General features: G+C 37.0%; 1 protein-coding gene across 1 annotated transcript in view; it reads left to right on the top strand.

Annotated features, from left to right (window-relative positions):
- Nucleotides 1-20,048, top strand: part of THSD7A (thrombospondin type 1 domain containing 7A) — a 193,778-nt gene that overhangs the window by 160,347 nt on the left and 13,383 nt on the right. The window contains exons 15-21 of the mRNA XM_065628411.1: nt 4,081-4,259; nt 6,125-6,130; nt 6,942-7,075; nt 8,837-8,990; nt 10,941-11,082; nt 11,552-11,667; nt 17,452-17,569. Coding sequence (XP_065484483.1) covers nt 4,081-4,259; nt 6,125-6,130; nt 6,942-7,075; nt 8,837-8,990; nt 10,941-11,082; nt 11,552-11,667; nt 17,452-17,569 — 849 coding nt within the window. The remainder of the gene's footprint in view (nt 1-4,080; nt 4,260-6,124; nt 6,131-6,941; nt 7,076-8,836; nt 8,991-10,940; nt 11,083-11,551; nt 11,668-17,451; nt 17,570-20,048) is intronic.

The following is a 20,048-nucleotide window of genomic DNA, read 5'->3' as shown; positions in this document are numbered from 1 at the left end:
GCTTCAGAGAAGCATTTTCTGAAAAGTACCATTAGATGGGTAGTAAATAGAGTGGAACAAGTCATTTGGAACAAGTAATTTTTTTTTTTTTTAATTCCATTTTCTCTCTTGGCTAGAGAAATATCTGCAAGCAATCTGAAATCTGCTTCTGCCTGGGATCCAAGGGAGTCCAGTGGCACAGCTAAATGCTAACTAGTCTGTTGAGCAAAATAGTGAGGTGCTTGAGAGGATAGGAATATGCCAAGGGATGAATATGCCAAAAACTTTTAATGTCAGGTGTAACAGGGTCATTTTCATTCTACACACTAATTACCTATAGAATGCACATCAGGGGGCACAGTCTTTTTATTTTTTTCCTGTGTTTTCCATTTTTATTTGTGGCAACATTCTTCATTACATTTCACTGTCTGGTCAGGAGATATCAGAGTAGGCTCTTGAGGGCATTGCATTCTGTTTCTGCTTCACCAAGATATTGCTTTTGGCAGGATGTTTATTTCTTTTCTCCTCTTTCTTTGTTTTCTGTGTCTTTGCAGTGTGTCTTTACAATTCTTTTGACATTGTGTTCCCAGCCATTTCTTTTCCTCTTCCCTCTCTCCCTGTTTTCTCTTACCCTTTCCTCTCTTCCCCCTCAGTCTCTCTTTTGTCTTGTGTCTCCTCAGTTGTTTTGATTTCTGACTCTTTGCCATGAAAAGTAACTTCACTCATTTATTTTCTTTTCCTTCTGTTTGGAGATGGCTTGGAAACTGTGAAACTCCTTTCTGGATCCCTTTATTCTGTTCACGTCCTTGACCTATTTTTTATCCAGTGTTCTTAGTGTACCAGTGGTTGGGAGTTTTTTATGCTTGTCTTGCATATTGCGTAATAATAAGTGTTTTTCTCTCTGTTCTCAAAAAAAATGTTCCACAATTCCAGTATCTCCAAGCCTTCCATTTTTTCTTGTTCTGCTGGTTAATTTTCATATGTGGAGTTTTGGTCTTGATGCTAGCTTTTCTGAGCAAACAGGAAGAAGGGAGAGGAGAGCATCATAGGCCAGGTGTCTGAGAGATGGCATAGGAAAGAGCTACATGGTGAGCAGAACCTATTCCATGAAGCTTGTAGGATCAAGAACCCAGTATAAGATTGCAGTTCAGTATTTTTACATTATAAAGTGGGTGGGAAATGTCAGCTGGCCCACTGTATTCTATCCAGAATGCATTAGCACATAAGCAAGCTTGTAGTTTTCCATGTTATAACACTTACTTTGACACTATACCTGTAACATGATGCTGTTCTGGCTTTATTGCATTAAATGCTAAAACAGTTTTAGTGACTGACTTCAATGTAGATATTTCATAGATAGCGTGAAAAAGTTGCTATAGTGATATGGTTTCATTTGATATTTTATGGAATAACTTGAACTACAGCTGAGTGTAATTAAAATGTTACCTGGGACTTTCATATAGTGTCATGTATTTGATACCATGTCTGTCTGCAAGATTCTAAAAATCTTGCTAAACATTTTGGCTAACATTCTCATTATCTCACAAAAATCTTTATTGTCCTCATTCGGTTGAGCTGAAGGGAAATAAATGAAAACAGTTTCTAATTTTTCAATTGCTGTAGTTTAGTGTGTTCCACATAGACTCCTTTTGGTAGGCTATGAAGTATCCCAATGCTATAGTTATCCAAGTCCCAAAATATTGTGATATCCTGGAGATAATTTTATATGACTGGGGCAGATTGGGAAGATACCTTTGAGATTAATCAAGACAAATTTAAAATAGCTCAGAGGTTTATGGAAGTCCTTAAAATAAAGTCTTTCTGAAGCAGCCTGTACCAGCTGAACTTACTTCATTAAGAATGCACAATATATTTAAAGCAGCTTGAATTTGTTTCTTCCAGACATGAATTAGAGGCAGAAATTTAACAAATGCTAAATGACATTAATTGTGTTATAGCAGAAAGGTTTCTCCAGGAAATAGAAAAAAAACCAAACCCAGAACAATAAAACAAAAAACAACCGAACAAAACAAACAAAACCCAAAAAAACCAGCAACAAAACCCGAAAATGAACAAACAGACAAAAACCCAAAACAAAACCAACCAAACAAAAAAACCCCACAAGTTATATTGGAAGTAAAGACATCATTTCAAAATCTCAAGAAAATTCATAAAGAGCAGTAAAATCTTCACTTAGTCCTGTCAGGCAATAAATATCACTCAACATTTTATTGCTTGGAGGGAACTGTTTCTTTTAATTTTTTTGTTTTTCTCCATTTTCATTCAGTAGCTTCTTGATTATATGAGTATATGATTTTGTGTAGCACCCGAGAGTGCTTGTTAGAAGCTTCTTTCTGCTGATGATAAAGAGTTTGATATTTATGCAATCTAAGTCCAATGCAGGATGGGGCTCTGAGGTAGGGTGCATCTGATTTCTAAGACTCACTCAGAGATGTCAGGTAAGGTGAAATGTAATCAATTTTGCATTTACCACTGCAGGGCAATCTGTGTCACCACCTCTGATATGCAGTGATAGGATCCTCAAAAATATATTTTGTCTAACACAGTGTACCTTTCATACAGTATCATGGAGCTGATCAATCAAATGGTGAGAGATATTTAAAAAACATGCTTGCAATTCCAGCTAATAACGTTCTAGCTATTTTAAAGAAGACACATTTGGTGAACAGCAGTTCCGCAGTGCTCAAATTGAGGATGTGCTCTGTATATTTATTTAACTATTTAACACTTCCAAACAAAGGAAGGCTATATAGGATAAAATAATCACCTGAATTTGACCAGAAAATATTATGAATGTTACTGTATTTTTTAAACCCTTCTTTTCTTTAGATATAAAAAAAAATAGTGGAAGCAACTAGAAATGGGTTTATAGATTTATAATCTTTTAAGTGTTTTAATTCTTTACTTGTGATTGGTATTGGTTGCTTTACAGAAGAGACAGGATACCTTTACTTAGAAGTATAGATTAAAAAAATAGAGCTGCTAACATCATTTCTGATGAAAATGACAGTGATTTCTTTCAAACAAAAAAAAATCAAGATATGTGAGAAACACTTAAAACCATGCCTAGCAAACTATGCCAATAATTTGAGAATATTACCCAAATATGTGTTAAGTTTCCAACTGTGTTCATCAAATATTTTAATTCACTTTTAGCTGCACCAAGGTTTCTTTAATCTTTAAAGTGAATATTTGCCAACAGTAAATACATTGCAGGTTTGACACAGGAAAGGGGAGAGGAGAGTTCATATAGGTTATAAGGCATAGTTGCAGTAAAAATGCAGTAAAGGCCAGCTTTTTGTTTGAGGTTTTATAGTTTCTCTTTTAAACATTAGCATAAATGACACATATTGTAGAGCTATGGCATATGTTGCTTTTAAAAGAAAGACATTTTCACTCATTCAGTGAATTGAGGCCTCATGTTACTCCCTACAGACCATGTCATAGCCTTTTCCAACCTCTCAGGACCGATGACTTATCCAAACCAAACATCTGCTTTTCCGTTCAGTGCAATTATTCAGTGTGCTACTGGGGGCAGATGGTTGTTAATCGACAGATCATTAATGTGGCAGGCCACTCTCTCTTTCTAGCCTTAGAAAGGTCACAAGGTGTTAAGTTCCCTCGCTCCAGCCTGGTAAGAATCATATCTTTTGATTCAGTTGGATTTTTAATGTATAACTACAATTGAATTACTCGTTACAGTTATGGAGGAGCTTTTAATTAAACCTTTTTTCCTTAAAAAATATATCGCTTTTACAGTGTAGGAATGGTGCAACTGAGAGATGGGTTAGTGTCAATTCCACTGTAGCTGTCAGAAAGTTTGAATGCTGAAATCTGGTGAGTGTGAATCCTAATCAGATAGCAGTGAGGATGCTTAGCTGCTACTTTGACACAGTCTCCAGCTATATGTGTCAATTTTCTGCAGAATTTAATTTTTCCCTAATGATGAAGAAATCTCTCTATTCACACAGTCCCGTCAAGTCAAACTTTGGACAATCTAAATGAAGTAGACAAGGGCTTCAGGGAGAAGTGGCAGAGTGACATGATGAAGAGATTTCACTTTCTTTTCCATTCATGCAGGTTATATTGAGGAAGCCTGCATTATTCCATGTCCCTCAGACTGCAAACTCAGTGAGTGGTCCAACTGGTCTCGCTGTAGTAAATCCTGTGGGAGTGGGGTAAAGGTTCGGTCTAAATGGCTCCGCGAAAAACCCTACAATGGTGGAAGACCCTGTCCAAAGCTAGATCACGTCAATCAGGTAATTTCATTCATATTTACATTATTGATATAGCTTTTTCCATACCTCAGATAACCCTTTTAGCTGCATTGTTTTCTGATGTAGAAAAACTATAAAAAACAAAAGGGGCAGATGCAGATAGAAGGAAGAGTATGTATTGACTTAGGTTTCCTCAGTCAGCATAGGATCTGCCTTCATTAGTTCCTCATCTGCAAGAACTTAGCGCATTGTCTGAAGTGCAGATTGGAGGCAATAAAACATTCTCATACGCAGATTGTGAAGACCACTTTTCTGAAGATCTTCTGCTACAAAGAGTAAAATGTCTCATTACAGACGCTCAAACTGGTAAGATTCTTAGTGTCATTCCCTGACCATCTTAGATCAGAAAGCAAGTTAAAACTCTCAGACACTCACACAGTATCATCCCAGTGGCCTTTAGTGGGTTTTAGACAAGCTGGAGCTTGACCTTTCAGGTACACTTGCCCTGACACTGTGGTTCCAGTCAGAAATGCACTTCTGAAGTCAGATTCCCAGTTGTCCCACCAACCGCCCTTGATTTTCCAGTATGAAGCAGTCTGGCTGCCCAATCTGCATCTTCTTCAAGTGAAACTAAGCCAGAAAATGTGATTGAAGAGCACACTGGGAGTGCTTTGACCACTGATGAGCATTTAGTCTTTGGGACCAAGTTTAGCACTAGTCCAAATCAGAGCCCTGAAACTTGTTTGCTCCTGTTTGCTTGGAGAGTTTTAGAAATAAAAACCTTCCTTGTGAATTAACTTATGCTCTTCAGAGTTGATTTATATCCATACTACTGTTTAATTTAATTTAGTCTGCAGAGGCATGTTAAACAACCACACAATCTTCTCTGTACATATTCAAAGACTGAAAAAAAAAATGTGCTGTCAATTTGCATTAGAATAAAACTGAAGGTACTTAATATTATCCTATTGACATTTTGCTAGCACAGAGTGAAATGGCTTGTGGATCTAATTTTCTACTTTAGGGAATGTAATTAGTTCTAATTTATAAAATAATAAGTGTTAAACTGCAGCTAATAAAGTAAGTTTGTGATCTACTTTAACAAAATGCAAACTAGAATGAGGGTTGCTGGATACGGGTCAGCATGCAAATATGCTTTAAATGAGGAGTGTATTTCAATAGGAGCAAATGTAGTCTATACAGAAGTCTTTTTCCTTCTTTAATATTCATGTAGTACATAATAGGCTCGTATTTTTCTGCGTCAAAGGTGGTTTTGCTAGCGGTCTGTTAGGCACTTGGATGCAACACTGTTGCCCTCTACTGGTACTTCGACTTGAATTTGATTTGTTGCAATGTTACATGGTACTTGCCCAACAATAATAGATGATTCAAGATGTAATTATTGTAAAAATAAAATTGTAATGTAGTACTTTTATGAGAAGGGAGCTCTAAAGATAGGAATGTGGAAGAATATAGAGGCTGATCTTTCAATTTTAGATACATTCACTGTCAATTCAGAAACATGCAGGGAATATACACACATTCTAATTTTGCATTAATTATTTAATCTAAATGTGATCCACAATTCATTCAACTGGAGGAGTACTGACTCTTCAGAATATTTACTTCAATTATGAAATGTAATTAGTTTTACTTATATATTTTTTAGCTATATATGTAACATGCTTATTTGCACATATACGAAGCACAACAGTTTCTTGCAAAAATGCCTCATGACAGCAAGGGAGATCCAAGAGGAAAAATTGGATGCCTCTTGCTTGGCAGAAGTCATAGAATATTGTTTATAATAAAAGCTAAAGTAATGCCATTTAAATACCTATGCTTCACTCTAATCTTTCTTTTCATCTTTCTTTTTTCTCTTGGGTTCATGAAAATACTTTCTTCAGGCTCAGGTAAGAGTTTCTAAAATAGAGAGATAACCTTAACATGTGCTTCCTGATTGTGCTCTAATGTTTATATTGTCTGTCCTTTTTTGTAATATATGTTTGAGAAAACATATGAGATACTGTTTCAAATCCGTATTGAAATCTAAACACAATACTAATGCTGGTACATGAATTTATTAGAGTGATTTTAAGTATCCACAATGAAAAATAAAGTGAAACAGCATGTATTAGTATAGTTTACCTTGAGCTCACCTCTCTTTAGAAATACAAAACCCCTACAACTAACAGTGGTATGGAGTAGTTGAGGAGAGATGTGAAGGACAGAAGTAAAGTTTTAGTAGAGTTTTAGCAGCATCTTTCTAAAAGGTATACTCGTGAGCCAGCCTAGTTACAGATTTGCATAGAATCATAGAATACAAGGTTGGAAGGGACCACAAGGATCATCTGGTCCACCCTTTCTTGGCAAAGACAAAATAGACAAGATGACCCAGCACCCTGTCCAGCTGAATCTTAAAAGTGTCCAGTGTTGGGGAATTTATGTTAGTTGTGTTGATGTTATTGGTGGAAATGGTGTAATGTGGGTTTAGTGGGAGAGTACACTAGGGATTCTGTCATTATATGTCTTAGCTTCTGACTTTGTTATTTCTATAGTTTTCTATCAAATATTGTATCTATATTATTACTATAACCTCTAATTGGGCAAGTTTACATTTGTTATTCTTACCAAAAAGACCATTAACCTTTTTTTTTGCATGATCACTGTTGCGCTTTTATTTTACTTGTGTGCAACAAATCTGACACTCAATGTGGATTCCAGGTATATGAGGTAGTCCCCTGCCACAGTGATTGCAGCCAGTACGTATGGGTTACCGATCCCTGGAGTGTCTGCAAGGTGACCAATGTGGACTTAAAAGAGAACTGTGGAGAAGGTGTTCAAACAAGGAAAGTCAGGTAAAATAGTATTGGCTGTATTTAATTTTATGTAATTCTGTGTAATGTATAGTGTTAAGTCCAGCTGTAGTATATGGGACCAGAATACTGGCTGATGTAAATCAAAATAGCTTCAGTGAGTCTAATATGGCTCTGCCTAGTGGTTATAGACATAGACCTTGATTCCTAGTTTATAAACTAATGTATATTGTACTTATACTACTACAAACACTGCAATGTAAAATTTTAGTGTTTTTCTGAAAGATGACATGGTCCTCTTTCTTTATAAAACTATGATTTAAAAACCGCTTTAAGTACATATGCACTTGGGAATAATAGTTACACTTGTTACAGGAACAAATGGCAAAAGGGAATGAAGTGACGTAGAAAAATCCAGAAATATGTTGTTTATTGAACCTGATCTTGTATGCTTGCTCATCATTCTAGAGCTCTAATCAAAGGTTAATTAAAATTAGTCTCACACGGTGTGGTACAACAGCAAGTAAAGCAGTACATGGAGTCTGGGTTGGTTGGGGTTTGTTTTGGGTTTCTTTGGTGGCTAACCGCAAAGCAATATGCAATTTGATATTATAAATCTGAATAATAAAGCATAATGTGAATTCAGTTTGGAGGTCCAAAATGAGAACTGTATACAGTGAACTGCAAAATGTTCTTTTTTCCCTGCCACAAGTGCTTAGAAACTGGCACATTTACACAGTTTTGTTCACAATAGCACTGTTTCTCAGTGTAACCACTTCAAATAGATCAGTCTTAATCCTTGCTTGACCAAAGTTAGAACGACTGTGCACAACTGTTCCCACGCAGTAGCATCTAAACAAATTCCCGTAAGAATACTCTTTAAAAACTCCAGTATGAAAAATCAAAATTAATCAGTGTTTATTTTGAAAAATAGACTTTAACACTACAATCACAGATAAAGACATAAAATGTTTTCAGCCCTTTAGGAGTATAAACATCTAACTTTTCTTTTATTATCACATGATGTCATTAAAGTTTAGTTTAGTCTGATAATGTAAAATACTTGTAAAAAAAAATATGTAGTCAAATGGAACAATCTCCGAATATTTCCCTATGTGTGAATGGCTTCCTATTGATATGAGCTTTTCTCTTGCAATTCTGGAAAACAGATGCAAGCCTCTTAATTTGAATGATTCTGGTCTTGTACTAGTTGGTCTTCTCTGGACAGGTAGAAGGGATAACTTAACAATAGATGCCACCACATTGGAAATACTGTGGAATGAAGACTGTCATCTTCAGCTCTACATAACTAAGCATATTAATTTCTCATCTTAACTGGGCCTCCAGCTGCTACTTTAATATAATGGTAATTAAAACATATCTGTGTAAATTAGGGATTAATACTAAGAATATAAAATTTAAAAAGTTTTGATATTTCTAGATGTTAAAATATCAGTTGAAAAATGCACAAAATATGTCTAAACTATAGAAGATTTGCATTATTCAGGCTTAGAGGTAAGCTAATGCCAAGTAAATCACCTGCCCTGAAACTCTCAGCAAATTGCTGATAGGGACTAAATTCTGTGCATTTTGCTATATGGCTTTCATGTGTAAAAATGAGAATTATTTTTGGCTCTTCAGCTTTTCTTGGATATTCCTAGATCAATACTTAGTTCTGTTACTTGAATTATTTCATTATCATTATGTGCTGACAAAACGCTAAAATGCTTCAGAATACTATGGAATACAGTTACTGTACAAAATCCATGGCAAATGCAGTTTATATGAAGCTCTTTTTTCCAGATGCATGCTGAACACTGTGGATGGTCCTTCTGACACTGTAGAGGACTATCTGTGTGATCCTGAAGAGATGCCACTTGGTGCTAGAAAATGCACATTACCATGTCCTGAGGACTGTGTTATTTCTGAATGGGGAGCGTGGTCTCGATGTTCTTTGGTAAGAAGTATACTGCAGTGTAACATTTATAGTTTTAGGAGGATACTTTAAAAATCTATACATGACGTATTGTGCGAAGATGCTGAATTGAGCAGTGATTACACATGTAAATATCTATCTTTCCTGTCATCTTTAGAGTTGTTTATAGTTGGTTGCAAATAAAGTGTGCCAGTATTTTCCATTAAGTGAGATTGTTCCAAAACACAAAATATAATATCCAGTGGTCATTCTTAGGTGTGGTCTTGGTTTTGTGTGGTGGAATAGCTTTGGCTGTGAGTCCATCTTTGAGACCAGCTGTGAGCCTCTCCATAGGAGTGCAGTCGCTGTACTAAAAATGTCACTATCCTGTTACAAGCAAAGTCTGTAGGTCAAGAGCTTTCCCACCATCAATTTTAAAAAACTGTGAAAAAAACCAAACCAAATATAAAAAGTGTTTCAGGACCACCGAGTATTCAGGCTCTGGTGCACCACATGATAGCATTTGGAAAGTGAGCATCTCAATATCCAGTTTGAGAGTGAAATAGTTCCAAAGCACTGGTACTGAAATATGAACTAGTTAGGAAAGTCCTGAGGTGTTACCAAGTTAGAGGATATTTCACCTTGGGCAGTTGTTATGTTAAAAGGTTTAATTTGGCAGAAACTAAACCCCCTTGCATTCCAGCTTGTCCTCAGTATATTACTGGGGGCTGGGGGTGGTTTGGCTTAGCTTCTGAGTGATGTCCAATTACACCCAAAATGACCTCAAGTCAGCGCTACAGGTCTGATCATACTCAACAGCCAGTCTGGCATTATGTTGAATTCACATGATTATTGATTCACCAATAGTGCAGGGTTGGGTCACAGTCATGGAATTTACACCCTTGCACAGATTCACGAATAGTATAATATGTACTATAAATATGAGCGCATACAATGTACAATTCTCACTACTAGATCCACAGATATTGAGATTTATTAAAGCAACAGGTACAAGTTCTTTTAGATATCTGTTGATAAAATACCATCTGAAAATACACTTCAGTTGCAAAAATACACCTTACTTGCAAAGATACACATTGGTACCAAGTATATATATTTTAAGATACTATATAGCGTTACTAAAGTGATTACAAATACAAACTTGAAGTCTAAGTTTCCTGGGGAAACACTTGGTATAACCAAGATGCAAATCTTACTCAAAAGTGTCTCTTTGAGGGGAAAGATAGGTTCAGCCCGTCGACTGATCCCAGAAGTCTGTGATGCTTGACTTCTCAGTGATGGTGTCTTCCCTAACTTTCCCCTATTGTTAGGGTATTTTATACTATCTTCTACATTTAGGGGGGGAGCTTGAGTGAGTCTACTCATACATACCTTTGTTATTGATTGGTGTAAAGTTCTCTCAATTTGATTTTAAAGGTATAGACCTAAAAGAATTCAGAGAGCATGCTCGAGAGAGAATAGAGGCGTGGTGGAGGCAGGTAGCTTTTGGGATGGAGGTATGTCTTGGTTTTATAATGAGATTATAATCAGCAAAGTTCATCCACAGGGCAGATTTTGCCACAACTGCCAGTTCAGCAACTAGCATTTTGGATGGAACGGAATATTGTCTCTTCCTTGACAGCACCTATGTGCACAGAACCATCTAGTTCCTGTACCTGCCTCGTACACAGGGTCTGGCCACAGTATCTCCACACTGCTCCATCCTCCATTCTCCTGTATTCTCAATAAGTGTATCTTTGATAATCAGTTTCAATAATTTGACCCCTCAGTAAATATTCCACAGTAGTAACAAGGTGAAAGAATGGATTCTCTTTGAAATAACATGAAAATGATTTCTCTGATGCAACAGCATGAGCTCGTTATTTCACATTTGTGGATTTTTAAGGGATTACTTGAAAGGTTGTTGTAATATGTCATGAAAAAGTATGAGGGTGACAAAATATCAAAGCTGTTTCCAATCTCTTTTTCAAGCCATGCAATGGAAGTGGTGTCCGCGAAAGATCAGCTGAAGCCCTGAGACAGCCAGAAGATGGAAAGTCTTGTCCTGCTGCCATCGAGACAGAAGTCTGTACTTTGAACAAAAACTGCTACCACTATGACTACAATGTGACAGGTATTTGTGCTCTAGTGACAGCCTGGGATGACAGCTTACTTCCATTCACATTACAGGACAGGTTTTTCAGCTTTCTATTCTTATCCAGAAAGAGCTGTGGAGGTCGTACTGAAAACTGATTCAGGCAATTTGATCCAGATAAAATTTTACTGGAGGCTTTGCAACTTGGGTGAAGTGTGCATGCTGTAACTCCAGGAAATGTATTTCTCCTATAATTTTGTGATTTGCTCAAGATCAGTGCAGATGAAAACATATATGAGCTTTTCTGGAAGGCATCATGGCACTCACAACTTGCAGTAAAAGTCACTGTTTCCAAGAATGTGTAGGAGCTGGGCTCCATGACCTCTTGCATATGTAAAAGTTGCTTGTGAGGATTATTTTAGGCCATGAGAATTAGAATTAGGTGGGAGACTGGATCATTGAGTTTCATCTAAAATGTCTGCTACGCTAATGAATTCCTTACTTCCAGACTGGAGCACGTGTCAGCTCAGTGAGAAGGCTGTCTGTGGTAACGGCATCAAAACACGGATGCTTGATTGTGTTCGCAGTGATGGCAAGTCAGTTGACCTGAAGTACTGTGAAGAGGTGAGTGGGTACCTGTGAGTAAGCTCCCTTCTAATGGTGCTAATTAGTGCTGAGTCAGCTGAGCTATATGGCATGTAACCCATCTTCACCAGATGTTTTGCAACACTATTCATGGATTGTTAAGTACCCCTGAAATGAACCGTGCCATCAACGGTGATTTTAATACAATTTCCTTCGGTTACTTTTAAGTGCCTCCGTGAACATATGCTAATTATTATGTCCTGAAGGAAATGACTTAGAAACAATAATTGATAAAGTAGAATAAAGGTAATAAATCTTAATCAGAACACTAATCATCATTCTAATTTGATACGATTTCTGCATGGAGCCTTGGACAGCTGCCAGTATCAATCATTTACTCAATGTGTTGGAAAATATTTCTCACGTGCTATTCTGCAGCTAGGTTGAATGCTAACTTCTTGTATCCAGCTGTGCATTGCAAAAGATACCCAAGCCTGTGTAAAAAAAAATGGGCAGCATGAATACAATATTAAATAGGAGCATATATGGAGAACTAACCAGCAGACAGGAGCCCTAAATTTTTAAAGAGCCATTATGCAAATGTATAAACTAACTTCAAATTTGACAGCGCTGGTTTTCTGACATTTTGTGAGTTGGTCTAAATGTTTTCAATTGCATGGAGGTAGTAACGTAAACAAAAATGGGAACACAACACAAGTAATACTGTGTGATAGAATCATAGAATTGTTTAGGTTGGAAAAGACCTTTAAGATCAAGTCCAACCATTAACCTAACACTGCCAAGTCCACCAAAATCATGTCCTAAGCACCACATGTACACATCTTTTAAATATCTCCAGGAATGATGACTCAACCACTTCCCTGGGCAGCCTGTTCCAATGCCTGACAACCCTTTCAGTGAAGACATTTTTTCTAATATCCAATCTAAACCTCCCCTGGCGCAACTTGAGGCCATTTCCTCTTGTCCTATCACTTATTGCTTGGGAAAAGAGACCAACAGCCTCCATGCTACAACCTCCTTTCAGGTAGTTCTAGAGATCGATAAGGTCTCCCCTCAGCCTTCTTTTCTCCAGGCTAAACAGCCTCAGTTCCCTCAGCCGCTCCTCATCAGACTTGTGCTCCAGACCCTTCACCAGCTTCATTGCTCTTCTTCGGACATGCTCCTGTACCTCAATGTCTTTCTTGTAGTGAGGGGCCCAAAAAGTGTTACATTAAGGGCAATCCTACGTGTGTTTCTGATGGAAAGTAACTGAACTTCTTTCAGCTGCCATTCCGCCACCACCTTGACATCAGAAACAAAATCACTTGCAATGGGCAACTTAGGTGGAGTGGCCTCCACAGCAGCTTTGGTACTAACACCTTTTCTGTTGAACCTTCCGGTCTAGTAGCTGCTCTTCAGGATGTACCCATAGAGAAGAGTCTCTTCAGGAGAGGAGGGAGTCAGGAAACTTGTCATGTACATTGGACAATACTTTTGTAATGGTATATCTGACCTACATAGGCTTGTCCAACCCACTCTGACATCCTGGATTCCTGAATCCATAAATTCTTAGCAAAGGCAGGAGGTTTCTGCTGAGGTTGGCACCCTACTTTTGTTCCACGTTTCTCCTTCACCTGTAGCGCTTGGGATTATATTCAAATCTAATAATTTGATCATTTATGTCTCAGTTCACAGTTTCTGTGAAGTTAATAAGGGAATGCATTAATGCAATCTGTTAATGTTTTAATATGTTAATAGGAAAAAAAATGGCTTTCGGGTTGTTTGTAAGTGACTGCAATATTGATTAATTCATACCAAGACACAATAGAACATGTCCATCCACATGAATATTTGAATAGAGGAAAATATGCTTTATTAGATTTTAAGGGGAAAAATAATTCTTCTAACATAAAGCCAAGAAATTATTGCTGCTGTTAAACAAAGATTTTGAGCAACATTTAGAAAAAATGACTACATTTTACACTGAAATCTCATTGCAGAAAACCTTTGACGCTTTCCTGCATTTAAGAAATGAAAGTTTATTACTCAGAGAAATAATTAGGGCAACAATAAAATATTTCAAAAGCTACTTCCTGTAAATGACTGACCAACAGACATCACTGCAGTGAGGTCCTGGCTTTATCAGCAACCACTGTTATAGAGTCTTGTTTGCCCTTTTGGTTTGCTAGACAATATAGAGGTACATCTTCCTGTAGAAAGCTTTGATCTACTCCCCAGTCATACTGTTAAGACTATTTGTTGCATTACGGATGTGTAAGCAGCAGTAGAACAAGGTCAAAGGCTGATCCAATAACTGTGAGGAGTAAAACCTGTTAACCTGATTAACAAGAAAGCCAGGCTGTTCAGATCTTACCAGACCCTTGACTCTGAAGATGTGAAAGAAAACTCTGTGACCTTCCAAGTCACGAGAGGAAAGTATTCAAGAAATTACCAAAATGTCAATACATACTATGCACTTCTTACTAATCTAATCACAAATAATCCTTCAGGGTGTTTTGGTTTGGGGTTTTGCGTTTTTTTTCTTTTTTTTTTCCTTGTTTGGGGTTTTTTTGTTTGTTTGGGGTTTTTTGTTTGTTTGAGTCTGAGTTTTTTTGTTTGGTTTTTTAACCTGTGTTTTTGCATTATAAGGGCAGTGCAGAAAGATTAATTGAAGTTCAAAATAAGGTGCATGTGGTTAGAAAAGTTGATAATAAGAGAAAGATGAAATAATTTTGTAGTGACAGCTAATGGAATTCCCCCTGCATGATCATAAAATGGATGAATAAAGCAAAAGTTTTGTTTAATTTATGTGTAGATACATTTACAGAATTATGATTCTCATTATTGTATGCAAGAAGAATGATCAGAATAGTTAAATCTATCCTGATCCCTGGGAAAGGAAGGCATCTGACTGCAGTGTCTGAGTTCCTATATATAATATGTGGTTCAAGAAACATATAAAAGCTATATATAAAAAAAAACCCTTCACTCTGTCTTTTGATTATCACCATCGCCAAATATAAGCATCATTTATTTTGAGCCCCTGTGTTCTGCTTTCCTAATGCATCCATATGATCTTGTGTTTGTTTCAGTCAATCAGCTAAAGAAGCTAGCCAGTCATCCTGATTACTGCCAGGATAAATCAATTTCTAGAGCTTATTTCCAAGGCCTCATTATGTTAACGTAATTCCTTTCAAACTCTCAAGGCACAGTAATACTGGATTACTTGGTCTCTAACTCTACAAAATTAGCACATCACAGGAACTTGGCTTGTCTTTTCCTTGAGTATTTGGAAATCAAATCACCTAAAGCAAGCTGGTCCTGGTCATATTCATATTTATGGGCTTGTTTTTATTCATTTACCTTCACTTAAAGATCAGAAAAGCCTAGAAACCAGCAGTTTTGTCTGCATTAGAAAGCAAACTTTTCTATTTTATTGGCAAATAGTCTGCTTGTCAGATTACATGATTAACCTCCAGCAGAGGTTAATCTGTGGTGCCAAACATTCCTTTCAACAAATACAGATACTTTTTGTGGATCACACGGTTTATGGAGCAGGTTGGTCTGGCAGCCTGCTGCCCCTGACGTGTGTGACCAGGGATACAGGGCACGCAGTGGTAGCTTTTGGTGTAACTCCTCCAGTACTTGTCATTCTCCAATCAGAAACCACACCTCATCCACAACAGAGGCTCTTTCAGGTGCAGGAACTAATATGTAATTAATATAAAACTGCAACCTGTCAGTTGTTCCCCAAATCTATTTCAACAGCACTTCAGTATCTAAGACATGCAAATGGCAGATCACTGTGGGTAATCTGGCCTTCAGCTTTCTCCTCTTCACCTTTAATATATCTCTCTTGGGCTTTTCCTTCTCTAGCTGCCAAAGTCCAGCTGAGAAGGCCAGTCTTGAAAGAGAGCAGTCGTGTTTCTATAATTAGCAGGAATCAATTCAGCAGGCTTTAAAGCCTTTGCTCAGAAGATTTGACCCAAAAATAGACTTTAAAGAAGGTTCTCTGGTTTCCTAATTATCCATATTCCAGATTATCCAAACGTTTCAGGTGTTACCTGTGTGTGATAGCTGGATAATCAAGGTTATACTGTGCCACAGAGAAAAGCCAAGAACTCTTTCTTTGATGTATAAAATAGAACAGAGGTCTAAAACCTCATTTGTCTCAATAAATGGTACTGCAAATGCAAATTTAAGACTTGGTTAGTCTATCAGGGTAAGACATTTCCAGTAGTTCTAGTAGCTTGTTTATGGAGGACATGTTAATGTTGCGCCTAATTATTGCTCTATGCTAGCATTTAGTAGGAAATACTGGTTTTATTTCCTTTTAAAAGTCTTAACTGCTGGTTTTATGTCATTAACATTTCCAGTCATTAAAATTAATAGGTTTTGAAACATCTAGTTTGTCTTAAAAAAAAAAAAAACAACAAACCACGACCTCCTGGGATTCTGAGAGGCCTCGACGATTAAGGTTCTGTTGAGGGCCAACAAAGAAGACAGTCTTTTATGCCGAGAAGCTGCCAATCTGTTCTTATTGGCAGGATTGATTTTCTTTCACGTTTTATGTCACAAACACTATCATCGACCTATTGTTTTAACTCATTCTGATGTTTTACAGACTGCAGGGATTATTATTGTCATGCTAATATTTATGCCATCAGTAGTATTCCACCCTGCATCATATATTCTCATGAGTGTTAGTGAGAGTATCTCTTTTCTTCCTTGGACAGGAAAGTCTGGAGCATGGGAGTTTATAAGAACACAGAAATGGGTTTACAGGATTAGATCAAAGGACAATGTAGCCTCTGTGCCATCTCCAAGAATGGCCATAAAACTCGTCCTTCCCTGTGCAGGTTCTATTACTTCTTAGTGTTAGGCTGACTCCTGCCCAGAGGACAGCTCAGCACAGAATGTATTTTTGGGAAAACACGTGAGTCTGGCTATTTTCTGTGTCCCACTTCTCTCATACTCCTCCAGCATTTGGAGCTTTTATTTTAGGGATGTTAGAGGATTCTGCTTTTTGCAAAACTCTACTTCTTTTAGAACAAATCATCATCAATGCCATGTCAATATTTTTGTATAGAGTAGATTGGATAGCATAACATATATAATAAACTTATATACCACATTAGGAGAAAAATGAGAGAGACATAAGCAGATGTCTAAGGAAGAGTAAGGAGGACAAACATACATGAGTATCCATCTACTCCTCTCACAGCTGCCACCTGTTTTCAGCTCTTGGACTGCATTTGATCAATGGGGTTTCTGTGTGTTTAAATACTCAGATTTATCTTCCATTAACTAATTCAGTCTCTCTTGAGCTCCTGTAAACTTTTAGCATCTACAACATCTTCTGACAAATAAACTGACTATCCAGTGCATGTTCATCCTTCTCCTTTTGTTAGTTTTGAACCTGGATCCTAGCATCACTTGAATTCAGCTGTTAATAGCTGTTGATAGTTCAGTATTTGTATATTCCTATTTGAAAATACTTTATTGCTACTTCATAAATTACTTTGTCCTTTACCTATTGTGTAAAGTAATGCTGTAGAGCTGAAGCCCTCCATTTATAGACTCTAATTTAGAAAATAATTGATGAAAATAGGATTTAAGCATGTATTTGTAAATCAAGGTATGTGTTAGGACTGCCTTGAAGTGAGATTTTTAAATGTCCTAATTGATTTATCTTTTATTTAATAATGACTTCATGCTTTCTCAAAGCTTTAGCTGTCTCAGATTCACCGTATCCAAATGCATAGCCTGCACCAGTGACACAGACTGGGTGTTACGTGCTGACCACTGAATATTTACTTTTAGCTTGGTTTGGAGAAGACATGGCAAATGAATACGTCCTGTGTGGTGGAGTGTCCTGTGAACTGTCAGCTCTCTGACTGGTCCCCTTGGTCTGAGTGCTCTCAAACATGTGGCCTTACAGGTTAGTATATGCCTTTGGCATATTTTAAAGACTGCGGGGTTTGGGGTGTTTTTTGTTTTGGTTTGTGTTTTGTTCTTGTTTTGGTCTGTGTTTTTTGTTTGTTTTTGTTTTGTTTGGGGGTTTTTTGTCATGGTTTTTTTTAATCTACTTTTCTTTAATGAAGGCAATAATATCTCCTTTTGCAGAACTAGTAAATGTAACTAGCTAGGGAGAGTGACAAGGATCTAAATCAGCCTTATTCATGGAAATAATATGCTTCAGTGAGACTGTACTCACTGAAGATAAGGAGAAGTTGGCCCAGAATAGTTTCTGACTCTGGGAACAAAGTGAGATATGATGAATGATATATTGAGACAAAGATGAACACTGATTTGAATATTTATTTTTCAGCAGGTGGTGGCAAGGAGGGAAGAATTTCCTCTTAAGTTTCATTAAGAGTGAGTTTAGAACAACTAAACTTGTAGAACACCACAGTGATTAAAACAAATTTACTCTCTGCAAAAATCTGTATTTTAAAACACAGAACAAAGGCAGGGGGACAGGCTATTTTCACTATGATCACATTAACTTGTTTTTTACAAAATGTTGCTAAACACTGTTTGAGTGGTTTTAAATCAGATCTCAGTGAACGGATATCAAAGCCATATTCTAGTTATAGGGGAACTCTTGTTATTTATTTGTACTAATATGTCTCAGAAGAAGAGCCCAAAAGCACTGTTGTGCCAGGCAACTAAAGTGTACAGACTACTGAAAGTCAATGAAGCCTCTTCGTTCTCTAATCATGTCTGGAATACGTCATGTCTGGAATACGATATTGAATGTTCAGCAGTGTATGGAAACCACTTTCAACTGCTGGGCTCATCTTTTTGTGTTTCTTGGGGAGCACACTACAGGGAAAAGGTCTAGGCAAAAACATCTGAAAGCTCTGAGGACCTCAGGATCTGAACAGAAAGACCTGTGGATTTTTTAATTATTACAGTTCATAATTTGATACTGCAGTATCTAATAATGTAATAAAGTCTCAGTTCTTGACATTACCTCTCAAAGCATGTCTTCTACCCTCAAATACTCTACACTTCTATCTTCAAAATAAGCCTTATAGAGTGAGAATTGAACTAACAGCTCTATTGAAGGCTTTCATATGTTGACAGAATTTCCTTTACAAGCTTCTGTTTATATACAAGAACTGAACAATTGGCCTGATATTTCTCCAAATGAGAATTATTGTTGCTATGATTTTTGAAAATGTGGAAGTGGGTCACTACCTGAAATTCCTGTGCTTTCCAAGTATAAAATTTATTTGTAGAAGTAAAATAAATAAATAGTAATGTAAAACAGCTTTCAAATTTTCAGTGTTTTTAACAGATGATGGCAACCTCATACGTAATTCTTGAAGCTATAATTTTCCTGTTAGTCAGAAAGTAAGAAGTAATTGCTTTTTTCAATAAGTGATAGCCATCTAATAAACCCAGTGACCACAAAGCTGAATGACTCTTATGCACCCATGCAAATATCCATAAAGTTGAGGAAGAATACTGGATGTAAGAATTCTGCTCATTGCTCATCTTTGGCTTTTTTCTTCAGTATTTTTCTTTTTTTTTTTTTTCTCCTGTGACATGTCAATTGGCGCAGCTGTGAATCCAAGAATGATGAGGCTCCACTTGATAAATATCCTTCTAGCTAGCGGCAGTGAACACAGCTGTCTAGGAGACTGATATAGTTCTGCTACTGCATCGTGGCTTGCGTAGCTTGCTCTCAGCAAAAGATTTGTGCCATGATCATTAGGTTGTTCAATTCCAAATGCCTCACACTGAAGTGTGGAGTTCAAGATGAATTGTTTTGGCCAGCTAACCCTGGTTGCTATGTACATAAATCTATGCAATTCCTTAGTTTTTTTATAAGCCTCAGTAAACAAATTTAAATATATACATCTTATTTCAGACTTGGTTCATGTCTTTATCTATATACAGATTAAAATACCACAGCTGTGTTGGTTTTATGGAAACACCTGTGAGGTGCCAAGTCTAGAGCAGCCACTTTAGCATTATTTCTAGCACACAAAAATTATTTTGGTTATATGATATGACCTCTCTGAAATGAAGCATAATGGTCTAATGTTCACTGCAAGATGAAAGAAGCAAGAGTTGTAAAAGGATAAAAATGTCTTCCCCTTTCTGTTTATGTAAGTATTTTAAATAGAACCTGTATCTCAATGACACTGGATAGCGTGCTACTCATGGTTGAAGACAAGATTAATGTTGGATAAGCCTATTGTATTTTAATTTTCTGAGTGAAGAATCCTCCATGCCCTTCAAAATCTGCATGTCACGTTATCCAGCCAGACAGTGAGGGAAAATTGCAAGCTGTTCCTGGTCGTGGGAATCAGGCAATCACGGGACACGTGATTCTGTATTAACTCAGGGAAGAAGAGATAGATGAGTTGTTTCTTTCTAGGAGCAAACTCCGGATGAGGAGCCAG

This window comes from Caloenas nicobarica, chromosome 2, assembly GCF_036013445.1.
Source record: "Caloenas nicobarica isolate bCalNic1 chromosome 2, bCalNic1.hap1, whole genome shotgun sequence".
NCBI classification, from domain to species: Eukaryota; Metazoa; Chordata; class Aves; order Columbiformes; family Columbidae; genus Caloenas; species Caloenas nicobarica.
The sequence above is the reverse complement of the archived record's forward strand: the minus strand, read 5'-3'. Positions and strand labels throughout refer to the sequence as shown.